We start from the raw sequence: 16733 nt of genomic DNA on the forward strand, positions 1-16733 counted from the left end.
TTAGTGCTAGACAGACCAAAGTTTGAGGTACTTGACCCATTCTACTATTTTCATCGCCCGGTGATCTACCACACCGTTTTAATAGAAGCCATACCCGGTCAAAATTTTGAAATCTGTTTCCTGCGAATGGTGTTTCGAAACCCTGGTTCGGATATGGCGTGTTCTTCGGAGATACCTATGAACCAAAAAAATTTTATTGCTGTGATTCATCAGCGGAAACTGGAGTGGGAAACCTGGTGCATTCAAGGATTGCCATGGGACTTTATAAATTCTACTATGCATAACACTAAAAGATTAAGCGTCACTAGAAAAATTACTGCAGAACTGTTAGCTTCGGATATATTTTCCATGGCCAACGGAACCTTCTATAAGGACACAATATGTTACGCAAAGCCAATCATAACGAAATTTAGTACGTCAATGTCTAGCAACCTGGAGGACGTTGAACTAATGTTTACCGAGAATGAGGGATACCAGTTCCTTACTTGCTACGTCGAACCATATATTTCGTTCTATTTTTATTTTAAGCCATTCCAAACTCAACTTTGGGCCGTTTTAGGGATTTCAATTCTTACGATTGTCGCAGTACCCAAAACAGTGCAATACTTTCGAAACGAGATGCAACCATTCTCCTCGTGGTTGTTCGTTATGGCGACGCTATTTGAGGAGGCGGGCTACGTGCCTGGTTTCATTGAAAAAACTACTTTCTTCCGACTTTCGTTAGGAGTATGGTGCGTCATGTCTGTAATTTTGACCAACGCTTATAATGGGCTTATGATCTTAGAATTAAATGCGCCGCGCGAAACACAACATCCGAATGAGTTTAGCCAATTACGGTGCGAAAATGGATTTGACCACACCGCAGAATTTCAGAGCTCATATGGAAAAATAAAAAACCCCAAGTTCAACAATACAGTACGGAATTCCAAGCTCTACTTAGCGTCTCGTGATTTCCAGATATTTCTTACTAAATTACTTGGTCTAGACTGGTTTCCTGACTCTAAATTAGAGAAATATAACATAGATTTTACAATGGTTCAGGACCGGTGCTACCGCTTGCTCTCCCAAATTGAAAGAAACTCTGGAGCAAAACGTCAACCTGAATTTTTAAATGTATTGACGACCTTGGCACTAAATTTCCTTAAAACTTCGGCTAACAAATCAGCTTGGTATGCTGCTTTATATCTCTTTAATGCAAGACATTCCTTCCATCCAAAGGAATTCAGCTATTTGCCAGGAAATATGAGTGATTCAGTATTACAGAGGAATATTGAGAAGGAAATTATACAGTGTGGGAAGACCGTATATATCGCAAAAGTCCAGAGGGCTCCGACTTGAGTATGAATTTCTTTCAAAAAAATATCCTAATACAAAGTTCTTTATCAGCTCTGACAAAATCCTAAATTATCCGAGTGGACTATCATTTCAGCATCCGTGGAAATCTAGGGTTGTCAGAAGCTTCAAAACCTTAAGAGAAACAGAGATTTGGACACATGCCGAAAAATTGGATCTGGGAGCGAAGAATTTCAATCGCACGGCTGCCGTGGAGCAATCCAAAAATTTCAAGCTTACAAACATTGCTACCCTGCGTGGGGCGTTGGTAACAGTGTTTATTTTAGTAGGTGGCTTAATTGGTTTCATAATTTTAGTATTTGTTGTAGAATGCCGATCGCAAATAGGCATGTTATTTCGTCAAGTAATTATATTGAAAAGATACCACCATACAAAGATACTTGCCAAGGCTACTATGATTCTTGCTGTTCATGTATGTGACATTGGGAAGAATTGATTTTCCGTTACGGTTCAGGCGCAATTCTAATTAAGCATATGTAAAATTTAGTATTGCAATTGCAGACTAATTGGTATAAGTATACTGAGGATCACAGGTCGTACTTGCACAGGTTTTAAAATTGACCTCAAACCTTCACTCGACGTCGATGAATTTGTTTCGATTATTCAATACGTTCCTCAGACCTTTGGCTACCCAGCCTATATCGCCGTTTTCACTAATTCATTAGTTTTCCTATATTTTGGAGAGCAATTTTCTTCAACTCCACCTGAAGGTTTTTCCGAAACACCAAAAAAAACTGGAGCTCGTCTGAGAAGAAGCTATGGTTTTAATAGTCTAAACCCATTAAAAATCTAAAGGAGTGGCATCAGGATTTGTTATAGGTATCTGAGAATTAGGAACAATTGAAATCCCTAGCTTTTGTTTTTACTCGGCTGCATACTGGGTCGTTTTCCCAGAGATTTTCGTTGTGAAGTTTGTTTTCGCGTGAACTTTGGCCTTTTTCTGACCTGTTTTTAAAGTTTGTTGTTGATGACGCTACTTACATGTAGCTGACATATTTTAACAACTTTTCCAATTTGAGTTTGGGTCAAAGGATTTTCTGGCCTTGTCAGGTCGTCGATTTTTAGAAAAACGGTACGCGAAAACTTTTTTGGGGGCTGCAACTTTATTGGGGATGCCAGTCCCGCTAATTTAGATATTGATCTAATTAAAGCGGAACTAACAAGGGAACCTTAAGTACTGTCACCTCTCGATTTCCTTCCAAATAGCCTTAATCGACAGATAATTTAGTGAAACTAAAACTTTGTCATAGAACATGCGGTGCAAAATCGCATTTTCGCGAAATATTTGGCGAGAACTGCACCAAAACCTGCCATTTTCCCAATGCTTTTAAAATGTCCATTAGCCTTTCGAATTATGAAATGAACTTTGTAGAATCTTAATAAATTATATTTGTACTCACGTAATTTCAGCCCGATCACGAATATGCAAAAAATGATGCAAAGATTTGAACATTTTTTGCAAATTGAGAAAATCTGCAAAATTTCGCAAATTCGAATTTCTTCGTTTTTTTTAAATTCAACAAATTTATCAGTTTAACTGATACAAAACATATTTTTCTTATTGCAAAAAATTTGCAAAAGTTTGCAAAAATTGAAGGTTCCAATGTTTAAATTTTATAGAAACTTAAAATTGTCACATATGTAGGTATGAGCGAATAAAACCAAAGTTAATTTGTTGGAAAATTAAAACATGCAAACATTGCAAAAAATTCTACATATTCAATTAAAAATTGCACCCTGTAAGTTTTTGCAACTTGTAAAAATAAATACCGCAAATAATTTCGAAAAATACGTAAAAATAGACTAGCATTGGTTATTTAACTTACTTTCATGAAAAATTTGCTAAATTCAGTTTTTGCAAATTTTTACATTTTTTTTGCAATAAGAGAAATGTTTTGTATATCAGTTAAACTGAAAAATTTGTTGAATTTAAAAAAGGAAGAAATTCGAATTTGCGAAATTTTTCCGATTTTCGCAATTTGCAAAAAATTGGCAAAAGCTTGCATCACTTTTTACATATTCGTAATCGGGCTGAAATCACGCGGACGGGTAACTATATAATTCAATATTCCTTAAAGTTCATTTCATCATTCGAAAGGCTGATGGCTATGTTAAAAGCATTGGGAAAATGACAGGTTTTGGTGCAGTTCTCGCCAAATATTTCGCGAAAACGTGATTTTGCACCGCATGTTCTATGATAAAGTTTTAGTTTAACCAAATTATCTGTCGATTAAGGCCATTTGGAAGGAAATCGAGAGGTGACAGTACTTAAGGTTCCCTTGTAAGTTCACGATATGTTGAAGAACGAGTAACATTGCATCCTGATATGTTCTACTTCTCCACAATTTTCCCACGTGACAATTTTCCTTCGGAAAAATGCGGAAGGAGATGGTCGACTTCGGATGTCGATTTCTTTGGCATTTGTTGACCGATTTTTGTCAACCAAACGTCAAATTCACCCCAAAGAACTAGGTTTTGAGAGTAAAATTGCGAAAGTACAAAAAACCTTATCCGCCCATGAGTTTGGTCAGTTTTTCTCACTGTGCAAATAGGATCTGTGACCCTGTAAAGCAAATCTAAGTATTCGTTGACATTTTTACATAACAATTTAAATAACGTTTGTAATAATATCTACGCCACGTTTTGTTTTAATGTGCTGAACTATACAAAAAAAACGTAATTACAACCTATGGATCCCGTTGACTAGGACGGCTATTTCGGTGTAATCTATAACCGTTAAAAGTAGAATACAATTTTCGACTGCTTTTCAACCACGACTCCTCCTCAGTGACCTAGTTGGGGCTCAGGTGATTATAAAATTACGATAAATTCGTCACCTCCTAAGTAAGGCTCAATTAGTCATGAAACTTACGTCACACAGTCGCCCTCACAGGGCCACTGAGGATAATGGTTGACAAGCAGTCCAAAATTGTACTTTTCTTTTAATGTGCGCACCATAGCAATCCAACAATAGACGTAAGTTTGGCGCATTTTTGACGTTACGTCAGACCACAAAAAATTTCTATGTGAAACTTGAATTTAGCTACCCAGGAAATTGTTTCCGTGGCGTTTGCCTTGTTTTTAATTGATTTATTGAAGAAATTGAGCCCCTGCTTGCGGCTCAACTTGACAAACATAAATGTACATACCTACTCATAACTAACTATGAAAAATCATAAAAGTATTGAGCATCGGCCAATGTTAATAAATTCAAAAGGCTAAATGGCCGACCTTTCCATAAGCTATAACATGTAAAGTTTCGAAATTAATTGCACGGTCATTTCCTGATGGATTTTCACAATGGCGCCCGTTTTGGATACCTTGGACCTTGGGGCGAAATATATATTTTCAGATTTTTCAAATTCGGCCCCACCCCCTCGAAATCCAGGTCACAAGGTCAAAAAACAAGTAACACTTCTTTATCGGATTTTTAAATTTTACGACTGGATTCGACGGAGCTGGGGTAAATTCTTGGCGGAAATAGTTAGGTCAGATATTCAGCGACTAGTAGGCCGCACCCCCTGCTTTGGAGTCATTGTGGGGGTGGTCAGATGTCAAATCAACACACTTAATTTAGTAAAAAAATTTCCCCCCCACCGTAGTTTCCGAAATTCAACGTCGCCAATACACGTAATCTTACCAAGGCCCCCTATGTGAACGACATTCCATTGTCGTAGACCCCATGGCGACAGGGGGTGTGGTTATCGGCGCTTCTGCCAATATCTTACGAATGCACGCCATGCGACATATCATTTTTCTCAGGCGGGTAAGGAGATTTCAGTGGCGTATTTCAAATTTCAATATGCCACACCCCCTGTGGGTGTGGCTATCGGTATCCAATGGATAAATTTAAACCTGGTCATGTGACATATCAATTTTCTCAGCTCGCCAAGGGGATTTCAGTGACGTAGTTAAAATTTAGTAAACCACACCCCCTCGGGGCGTGGCCGTTGGTATGCAGTGAATCAACTTAAACCTGGTCTTGCAACATATCAATCTTCTTAGGACGTTAGCTAGATTTCAGTGGTATAGTTAAAATTTAAAAAGCCACACCCCCTGTGGGTGTGGTTATAAGTATTCGGTGAATCTAACTAAACCTGGTCATGTGACATATCAATTTTCTCAGCTCGCCGGGTGGAATATCACTGACGTAGTGAAAATTTAGTAAACCACGCCCCCTGGGGGTGTGGCCGTTGGTATGCAGTGAATCAACTTAAACCTGGTCTTGCAACATATCAATCTTCTTAGGACGTCAAGTAGATTTCATTGACGTAGTTTAAGTTTAAAAAGCCACACCCCCTGTGGGTGTGGTTATAAGTATTCGGTGAATCTACCTAAACCTGCTCATGGCTGTTGTCTCAGCTCGCCAAGGCGACCACGACGGAAGGCTTAATAAATGCTAAACCACGCCCCCTGTGGGTGTGGTTGTTGGCTTCCGGTGGATTTTGCGAAACAATGTCATGTGATCTGCAAATTTTCCCACCACCTCAGGTCGATCAAAGTTACGTAATTCAAACTTAAAATACCACGCCCAAAATGGGTGTGGTTTAAACATATGTGCAAATCTTGGAAACCAGATAATGCGAATTGCGAAATAATCAGTAGCATGGTATTCATCGCTAAGGTAACCACCCAAGTACGACGACCACAACCCCTGGTGGTGTGGTTTCCATTTTAAGTTTTCTTGAAAGTGATGACCATGGATGTATAAAAATGACGCTTTATTATGAGTCATCTGAAATGGCTTCGACAATCTCGAAAAGTCGTTGCCGTCAACACACCGGGACGCAGTTCGCGAATTTTAATTATTCTGTAAAATGATGGAGATGCTGCATTAAATATTTAAAAAATGGCTTTTCACATCGGTTGGTTTTGTAGAAGTTGAGCAGTCAGCCCAATTGGAGGCGTGACTTTGATTGAATTACATAACTTTGATCGCCGTAACGAGCTTGGAAAATTTACACGCGGCGTGATGACTTGTTTCGCCAACCTTGGCAAGCTGACAAACCTGATATGCCGCATGGCCCACTTGAAGTAGATTCCCTGGATACAGATAGCCACACCGGCAGGGGGTGTGGCTTTTTAAATTTTAACTATACCACTGAAATCTAGCTAACGTCCTAAGAAGATTGATATGTTGCAAGACCAGGTTTAAGTTGATTCACTGCATACCAACGGCCACGCCCCGAGGGGGTGTGGTTTACTAAATTTTAACTACGTCACTGAAATCCCCTTGGCGAGCTGAGAAAATTGATATGTCACATGACCAGGTTTAAATTTATCCATTGGATACCGATAGCCACACCCACAGGGGGTGTGGCATATTGAAATTTGAAATACGCCACTGAAATCTCCTTACCCGCCTGAGAAAAATGATATGTCGCATGGCGTGCATTCGTAAGATATTGGCAGAAGCGCCGATAACCACACCCCCTGTCGCCATGGGGTCTACGACAATGGAATGTCGTTCACATAGGGGGCCTTGGTAAGATTACGTGTATTGGCGACGTTGAATTTCGGAAACTACGGTGGGGGGGAAATTTTTTTACTAAATTAAGTGTGTTGATTTGACATCTGACCACCCCCACAATGACTCCAAAGCAGGGGGTGCGGCCTACTAGTCGCTGAATATCTGACCTAACTATTTCCGCCAAGAATTTACCCCAGCTCCGTCGAATCCAGTCGTAAAATTTAAAAATCCGATAAAGAAGTGTTACTTGTTTTTTGACCTTGTGACCTGGATTTCGAGGGGGTGGGGCCGAATTTGAAAAATCTGAAAATATATATTTCGCCCCAAGGTCCAAGGTATCCAAAACGGGCGCCATTATTAAAATCCATCAGGAAATGACCGTGCAATTAATTTCGAAACTTTACATGTTATAGCTTATGGAGAGGTCGGCCATTTCACCTCCCTTGCTCAGTACTTTCTGGATGAACGATAAGTCTTTTTATCAGGATTTTTTTCTAGGGATATAATTATTGAATTTTTTTTTCAAGGGAAAATAAATTTAATTATGGGATGCTTAATAGTTTTATCTACATTGTTTACATTAACGTACTCCGTTCGCCTTTTGTATTTTTCTTTCTTTAATAACATGGGTAACCGGTATCTTTTAAGTTTAGCTGAGAGAATTAATATACTAATTCCGATAACATTTTTAATAAAAAAGACACCTTCAGTGGCCTTGTCTTGTTTTATTTTCTTGCATACTGAGAAGTTACATAGTCGTCTTACGACGGGGAAGATAATTTTACGCGGAGAGTTTTAAATCTCGGAACTTCTCTCGTTGTCTCGTTACTTCGGGATGAAAAGGAATGATATTTTATTTAATCCGCGACCGGCTCCGACATTCACACCATCAGGGGACGGGGTGGTGTTGATAAATTATTTACGGTATGGCGCGAAGAGTCGCTTCCACATACACACAGAGCTCTACAAGAATATATATACGTATATAATAGTAACGTTAGTCTGTATTTAGCAGATCCCATACATTCATATAAATGTCAGGAAAAATATAATTCCGGGAGTTTACTGCCGACAGTAGATCCTACAAATCTAAATAGTTGCCAACGACAATGCATTTGACACACTATGAATTTATAGTTTATTTAATTTATTACGTTGATTTAACGTAAATAAACTTATTTTGCAGTACTTCATATAAGGGTTTTGTTTTCTCTTACACATAACTAAGTACTATGGAATAATGGGTGTAAATAGACATTCACAAATACGTAGTTGCATATTAAGCATTCACTGAATATTTACAAACGGTCACGTACTTATACCGGCGGGCAACTTAAAAACCTAAAATGTACTACAGAAATGCGCTAGAATAGCATAATAGCGTTTACTGTGTAATTCAATATTCCATTAATAAAAACTGAGTATGTTTCCCTCTCTATAGGAAAAAAAGTTCCCATCTACATTTCGGTGGGACGTAGCGATCGTACTTTTCTCCTCCTCAATGATGACGGCTTCATAGAACTTCCTCGCAAATATTTGACTAACCTGATGGAGCAGCTACTACTTTTTCCAACCCCAGGAAGCTCGAGCGTAATAATTACTGCTGTTATCATGGCTAACATAGCTGTTGCTATGTATAAAAGTAAAGGCAATTTAGCGAAGAGCATGATTACTACATAGTTTGACATGACGGCAAGCAAAAACCCAGACCCCATCATAGTCACGATTGCACGATCCGAGTATTGACGAACTAGACGGAATTGAACCATAAGGACAGAGTACAGTTCTAAATCGGACAAGCCTCGAAATCTGTTCGGCTCAAGTTTTTCTTTGCTCTTATTTTTGTTTGCTTCTTTTTTTGGCTATCTTCTTAAATTGTGTTTTACAAAAAAGCGCCAGTTGGCTTGGCGGTAAGATTTGATATGGCTGAGGCATGCTCTTGAGGACAAAAAGAACATAATAAACGTCATATGTGCAAGCCCAACAGTGGTGGACATTTCTGCAAGTATGCAGGTAAAAATAATTATTCTCGAAAGTAAGTGTGATACAGTGAAGATCGCGCAGGTTGTTTGGGAAGGCTGGGGCAACACGTAGTTGAGCGAATCCAGACCCGTCAGGACGAGAACGATTGGTGCGGTGATGATGAAGGAAAGAAATGTTACGGCAACAATGCTGAACATCAAGCCATTCCGGTCGCGGTACCAGATCGGATGACTGCGAGGTTTTGAGACGTGTTGGTTGTCTGTTACATTGAATAAAGTTAGAAACAAACTTGTTTCGAGTAGACGTAAATGCCTTGCCTTCAAAGCCCTGCCACTGAAAACAAGATGGGTACTGATGTGTGGCTTCATCTCGTTGGTATTAAATATGTATTTATACCATGCCGTATAGAATTAGTACTCAAATAACACTGCGTAATAACCGCCTTGTTAGTATTAAGGTACATAGTATTTTATTTTAACTTCGTGGTATTTAATGTCACATCATTACGAACGCTGTAGCGTCAATATAGTGCTCACCTGCCAAATGTTGCTCCAGCTGGATAAAAGTATTCATGGCGTGAGAGTACTCCTCCCCGGCAATAACGGCCATGACGAATAGCGGCACCGCATGCGCCGCTGTAAGAAATTCTAATGCGAGGTAGGCGATCTGACTAGGGTTCAGTTTTGCGAAATGAGTTGTTAGAATATATATTGGCAAAATTATCATTGTCACGACGACGTTTAGATTGGACAGGATCCACCGGACTATATTGGGAGTAGGATCCATTTCGAACTTGCATTTCTCTGGGTTCCATGTAAACGGGGGGACGAAATGAATCTTTTGTAGGGCGATGGAATATCGTGAAAAAGTATCCAACGCGAATTTCGAAAACATGTTGAGCTTCTGAATGTTTGTATTTAAGTGAGGAAGCGTTGCACCAAAAAAATAATTTTGAGTGGATAGTTAAATATTTTAAAGGGTTAGGTACATCTGATAGTTTTTGAAGATTGGAAATGGATCAGCTTTATTAAGTTTTTGAAATTTTTATAGTCACCATATCTGTCAATAAAATTGGTTGTAAAACTGGCAATCCGACTTAATCAACAGTTTTATTTGATTGCTTAGACATTTACATATACATACATATGTAAGACGAAAGCTTTGCGAATTTTTTATGAAAGCTGCAACGTTTAATTGGCTGCAGGCTGATTGAAGAAAAAGGTTTTCGCAATTTTCTAGAATATGTAACTGGTATTGATGGAAAACATTCCAACTACATTGCATAGATTTATTCAACGATGAGAGCAAAATCGATTTAATATAAATAAATATAACGGCAGACATTTGGGGAAGCCGGTTAAATACAAAAACCTATAAAAACACTCTAGCACGTCTGGCCACGCCAGTGAACTGGCGTGGTAGAGTGTTTTTATCACACGTGGCACATGATGAACATTGAATTTGGGTGGGGGTGGAATTATAAATGCCATACAAATGTGCTCCAGCTAACTAATTATTTAGCAGCATTAATTTAGAACAAACAAACGTCCTGCATATTCTAAAACTTCAATCTTAAATATTTCCTAAAATTATTTTTTGCATTCTGATCAATCATAATTTCAGTCGAATTACATAAAATCCCTCATAAATAATTATCTAGCTGTAAACGCAAATTGGAATTGCTTTCTACCTGACAATAAATATATTAATTTGTATAAATTCGACAAAACTGCAAAACGTTTTCTAATTATTTCCTGAGAGGTTCACCTTCCACTAATTAAGGAATTTTAATCAACAAAATTCACTTTGTCCCAATAGTCACAGCTTCGTCTCTCTGGATTATTGCAATTCCAATGAAATGGATATATGTAGATGTACATATAAGTGCAGGCATACCGGTTACTTAGGATTAGTAGACAACGAAATCCGGGCACCCCAACTTACTTTTTAAAGGAGCTTGTTTCTTGTCGATGCTTTAGTTAACAGATTTTTTTGCAGTTGGAGGTCATAATCATATGCCGCGTGTCATAAGACATTAAAGACATTCTGACATTCTGACGTCTCTGACATTCTGTGTTAAACACTCTTAGAAATCCAGTATCCAAAAAATACCAAACGGTATTCAGATATGACACTATGAAAGTGGTACTGATTGATATGGTGTAGTAATAGATCGGTATTAAAGTTTACCGTATCAGTAGGAAGGTTTTACGGAAAGATATAATTTTAATACCAAACTGCAGCAACTTAAACACCAAGAAATCAAAATCAATACCTGATTATACCAGATTTATTACACTAAAATAGTTGCAAAATTCCTTATTGTGTCCGATTTTATACTAATTTGCACCCTTAGGTCATGGTAGTATCGTTTACTATTGGTTACAAAAGCAAGAGATTTACCTGAAAAGGCACTAAATTAATGGGGTTTTGCATATAATTAAATGCATAAGTTATGAAATTCCGTGTCTGATGGATTCAGTTATAGAGGTTGTTTTAAGGCATATAAAGTACTGGAAATTCAAGTTATGGAATTTCAATATATTTAGTTATGTGATTTCAATTAAAAGTCTGGCCCATTAAATGAGACCCTAATATTTTATTTTACTTGACAACCAAACTTTCCCAGCAAAAATAAAAATTATTTGCATCCTGCTGATAATCCCTCACCAATGATATTTAGCTCATAAAGAGATTAAATTGTTGAACATTCCCGCATTGCATTCGCCGTAATCATCATAGATTTTAAATTAGAATTTTAACAGGGCGAACAACAAAGCTATCTTCCGGAGCGAAGGAATGGTCAACCTTTCAAATCAAATTATGGATATTTCAAGTACAACTCGGTTTCTACACACTTTTCGTCCAGTGGATCATGTTGGCTCTGATGGCCTTCCTCGGTCAAAAGTTGGACAGTGGGTACTACTTTATTCACGCCCTGTTCCCCAAATCCGGGTGGGAAGTGATCTTTCCGGGAAAACTGATGCGATGCATATTCACCCTTGTTTCCGGGTATCACATGTTCATCGGGGCGATCTCCATTGTTCTCTCTGCCTTCGAAATAATCGCGCTGGCCACCGATTGCGCCAAGGCGGTTCTTCATAACAACCGTTCCTTACGTTCCCGCGCGGACTATGGCGCCCTCTCAATTTTGATCAATCGGGGCAACAAGATAGCTCGATGGACCTTGGCGGTATCATCGGTTCTGGCATCGGGAACATTCATTTTTTCGATGGCCGCAGTGATTAAGTATTATGGAAAGATTGATGTGCTCACATACCTCGTTTTCGTAATGTTCGTATTCACAATGATCATCTTTATGGCGACGGTGGTCCCATTCGCGGCGAAATTGAATATCGTATCGACCCAGTTTGTGGAGGAATGGGGAAAGAGAATCCCCCTATGGGGGAATAAGAGGGTATTAAAGCATCACGTTCGGTGTGCCAGAGCCATGAAACCGATTGGAATTGAATGTAGCGGGATTGGAATTGTGGGAAAATTGACGCTAGTTGAGATATATGAGGGATGGTTGGATCGCACTATTACGGTCGTGCTGGGACTGGATTGGTAGAAGAAAATGTTATCTAGAATGATCCTTTTTTAACATATATATAATGGACAAACAGCTTAAAATTAATTGCTTAAAATTAGTATCTCCAACTAACCTCGCAGCCACTGTTTGACGTCCCGATCACTGGGTCAACTACTTTTGCTTAATTTATGCACACTCAAAACAAAATCGTCAAAAGGTTGGTACCGGGCGATATGTGGATAGACACTGCAACCTTTGGAACGCTGATGCAAATGTGACATCAGGATTTCAAAGGTCAAGGGATTCAAAATACATAGATGTAGTTTTCATAAGTATCTCGCCTCTCATGTGTGTCCAAACCATATTGTGTGCAGGAGGAGATCATGAAGGGGAAGAGAGGATAGGAATGAGGAGCACAGAATGATGCGTACGTCATCATGATCATCATGATCATGAGGGCGTAGTTTGTGCATATGTAGCGTAAGTAAAGGTAGTGATCAAGTAGGCGTGGCTTATGTGATCACGTATATATAGAGTAAGCAGAGAGAAGAGAATAGAGTGTTGTTTTAGATTCAGGATCAGCAGGTTAGTTTTAGTGATCATCAAGATCAAGTTCAAGGTTTTAGATTTTCGAAAACTTAATAATAAGTTCCCGTATAGATAATTAGTTAAAATATAAATTATAGCATTAGCTCTCCCACGTATTTATAATACGAGCATTTCTGTAAAGTCAATATTTTTCAGTCGGTATTGATGTAAATAAATTTATTCATTATTCTTGTAAAAAAGTGAGTTTCTACTACAAATTTCTTGCACAACGTCACAAAGAAAAGGGGCATCCGCGAAAGTGGATGTGAATCAGGACACGCAATCCCATAATCGAATAGGGAGCGTTACAACACATATATGTATGACGTCACCGGTTTGGTGAGAAATTGCTACTAGATTGGAGCGAAAACTTTTCACTCAATGTAAGTATCAATTTGACACGAAATTGTAACAAAGTCAGTCCATTTGGCAACGTGGCAATGTACACAATTTTGTCAATTCCCTTCCCTTATCCTAAGTTGCAGATGTTATGTGAAATTGACACAAAAAGGAGAAAAATAAAAGTTACGGTAGCAAAATTTAGTAGCACATAATTTATTTCATTGTTACTTTAATCGTACAAGACAATATAAGATGTGAAGGCACTTGGCACAATGCTGCACAGGAGAAACAAGAAAAACGAGAGCGAGCAGCGGACACGTCTGTTCAGCTCAGTGTTTCAAATGCATCTTATTTTTATCATATCATCAAATATTTTTTATTACAAGGCTTCAAATTTATTCTTACTGCTTAATAATATGTATTTATTTAACAATCGGGGGAGGGGAGCTGTTGTCCAAGGGTAAAGGTTGCTACATGAGAACGTTTTGTTGGAACTTTGCTGGGCGTTGCGATTTCTTGAACACCCTGCAAAAGAAATCGTCGTATTAATTCTATAAAGACCGAAGCGCAGTCGATGATTAATTCTAAAAAGACCTAAGTGCAAACATGTATTTACTTGTGGCTAAATCGCGCGATATATGAAAAATCGTTTTGGCAAGATATAGCCATAAGTAAATACATGTTTGCACTTAGGTCTTTTTAGAATTTGTTTTCTGTAGTTCGGTCTTTTTAAAATTAATCATCGACTGCACTTCGGTCTTTTTAGAATTAGTACGACGAAATAAAATAAAATCACTATCTATGTATATCTTCATAAGCAGCATGAACAATGTGCACATAAATAAGCATTTAATACAGTATTGTATGCTGAAAGTAATTACGTTACCGAATACCTTGCAGTGGGAAACGCTTCTAACAACCGCGATTAAATGGAAGCTATTGGCATATCTTCATCACGGAATGGAACGACCAAAAAATCTATATCAACTTCCTTCACCGTAGGACATCCGCTACCCTTCGATGGAAGAAATGCAGCAACACTGGAAAAACGATTTAAATACGTAGAAAAATGCAAGATTTCCAAGACAGGAAAACTCATCTGGTAATCAATCCGACCAAATATTCCTGACCCAAGACTACTTTCAAATTGGACGTTTCGAAAGATCCCACTGTTGTAGATCTTTAATATCGTCATGACTGGAAATGCTGGGAATCTCCAGGAAAGTTTTTCCATGTCGCCTCCCAAGGAAACAGAACATATTTCCAGACTGGGTGACTGTTTCTTCAGCAATTTGTACAGAACGATGGGCACCTCTTTCAACTGAAGTTTATCATTTTTAAAGAAAATTCGGCTCAGCGAAAGTTTCTTTAAGCCACTAGGAATTTTCAGCAGACATTCCAACGGAGTAGCGTCCAACCCTCCTTCTACCGCGAAGGAATTAAATGACCTAAGACATATTGAACAATTAATTCAGACAAGTTCGCCATCCCTACCCAGAGGAACTTACGGTGGCAACCCCTGCAGCATTCCAAACTCCGAAAGTGCCCCAAACGTCTTGCAGTCCGTCTTGAGATGTTGTAAATTAGGGAACAATTCCATAATAGGTTGACTTAGGTTTTGAATGGCCTTGTGATCAGAAGACCTTACAGTCCCCCATAGGATCACCAGGTTCCTCAATTTGGGAAAGATGGTGCCTGGAAATGAAGGGAAATTTTCATCCCATTTCAACTCCAATTCTTCCAAAGTGCCCGAAGAAGCGAGGATAAGGTTTTTGTTAAATTCCCTCCAACTCCTGGATGATAATATACACGAATTGATTTAAGGTTCTTGATCTGCAGAAATTTTGAGGGATCTATCGGAGATGTTTCATATACTATCTGAGGACGGATATTGACTGGACAGAATTTCAGTTTTCCCACGACATCCAAAACACCGATCTCACGGAGGACTTTATTCTCATCCCTAACCGAAGATACTTCAATCATCGTAATTGTTCTAGCCAGTAGAACTGGAGTTGCAGCATAATTCCAGGATTGTGAGACCAACCGACATGTTTTTATGGTTTCGATCGCAAGGAATTTACAAAGGTGAGGAATTACCTGAAAAGTGCGAGCAAATTACAAAGTAAAAATTCATACGAGGAAGCTTATAAATTATGTCGCGCAATAGTTTCTAATTATGTCATGCCCAGGGCGCATAAACTTTTTGTTGTCTGTGGTTTCTCCTAAGAGAATTTTTTCTAAAAAATTAAACGTTCAGGAATTGCATGTAATTCCCAATTCAACTTTTAAGTTTTTAATTTTTTAGAAAAAATTCTCATCCCCGCACCACCCCCTTTAGAAACCAAGGACAACAAAAAGTTTATGCGCCCTGTGTCATGCCTATGATGTTACACATGTTAATGGGTGGAGGAGAGAATTTAAAAAATCTTGATTTTAGAATAGCATAATTTATGATTCTCTCCAAGTTATGAATTTGGTGACGTCTAGATCAATCTACTTGAAATCAATATGCTACGTACATTTAATTAAATTTGGCTGTTTTAAACACGTAAAAACAAGCGTAATATGTTTACATCTGGAAGTAAGATAGGCCCAGAGTAGTGGTCGTCGGTTGCCTCGTCGGAATAAGATTTAGCGACTTTTTCCTAGAAAACGTAACAACGTAAGCAATCTTATAATCACTTATTTATAAAATTAAAGGACTTTTTTTGCTATGGCCACACGAAACATTTGTATTTCAAATTTAGTAAATTTTTGATTTTAGCAAGCGTGATAGGTCAGAGCAATGCAAAAAGTGCGTAGTAAGGAAAATCCGAATGCTAAGGGTACCACTCACGAACCCATTATATCGTTGACCCATGTTCTTTGATCTCGACACCTATATTGACCTGTTTTACCCATTTTGAACCAATTAAAAGTCGTATCAATACCTGGATTTCGATATATTTTATCCAAATTTTGCTGTCCAATACAAAATTCAGTAGGAAGCCGCCTCGTGACACTATCGACCTAAAGTTTTATTTCTTTAAAAATTAAATTTTACAGCTTATCAGCATGCCAATTTTATCGTTCTGTTTTGCAAAGTTTTGACCTAGCGCACTTGGTAAAAGTTTACAATTGCTAAATTTGAAATAAAGTTTTACAGGGGAGGCATAGCGGGAAAAAGTCCCAAATAAAAAAACGATTTTAATGTCTTATGTATGTAAATATTTAGGTACATACTTCAGATTTCTTCATCATAACGAAAACGGCGACGATATTAAACTGCTAACGTGCAATGTTAATTTTCTATCGAAATATAATTACCGTACACAAATTTTTTTAGATAAAATTTTCTCAATCAACAAAATTAAAAAAAACATATGGCAGATGTGAATTGGTTTACTGACGTGTCAAATCGGTCATCCCATCACCGTCGCTTCAAATTTGCACTTACTTTTACCATCCACTCGGTATTCGTAA

General features: G+C 38.2%; 1 protein-coding gene across 6 annotated transcripts; it reads right to left on the bottom strand.

Moving 5' to 3' along the window:
• Positions 1-13465: 13465 nt before the first annotated feature.
• Positions 13466-16733, bottom strand: LOC118437848. 6 transcript variants are annotated; one of them, XR_004836419.1, is made up of 5 exons: positions 16661-16733; positions 16494-16559; positions 14777-15916; positions 14162-14716; positions 13466-13793 (listed from the first exon to the last, which is right to left on the bottom strand). XR_004836419.1 is itself a non-coding variant. In XM_035857236.1 (3 exons), the coding sequence occupies exons 2-3, from the start codon at positions 14866-14868 to the stop codon at positions 14194-14196; spliced, it is 615 nt and encodes a 204-aa protein (XP_035713129.1). In that variant the 5' UTR covers positions 14869-15916; positions 16494-16695; the 3' UTR covers positions 13466-14193. The 6 variants fall into 6 exon arrangements, 2 of the variants coding, with proteins under 2 accessions (XP_035713129.1, XP_035713130.1); XR_004836418.1 differs by having other exon boundaries at positions 14777-15368; positions 15845-15916; positions 16494-16695; XR_004836417.1 differs by having other exon boundaries at positions 14777-15368; positions 15791-15916; positions 16494-16695.

This window comes from Folsomia candida, unplaced genomic scaffold (genome assembly GCF_002217175.1).
Source record: "Folsomia candida strain VU population unplaced genomic scaffold, ASM221717v1 Fcan01_Sc016, whole genome shotgun sequence".
Taxonomy (NCBI): Eukaryota; Metazoa; Arthropoda; class Collembola; order Entomobryomorpha; family Isotomidae; genus Folsomia; species Folsomia candida.

Excerpts from the sequence above, each read along its gene's own strand:
- LOC118437848 (XM_035857236.1), bottom strand. The coding sequence starts at position 14,868 with ATGGAATTGTTCCCTAATTTACAACATCTCAAGACGGACTGCAAGACG. Across the intron at positions 14,717-14,776 it reads ATGCTGCAGGGGTTGCCACC|GTCATTTAATTCCTTCGCGG; the intron begins GTAAGTTCCTCT and ends AATATGTCTTAG.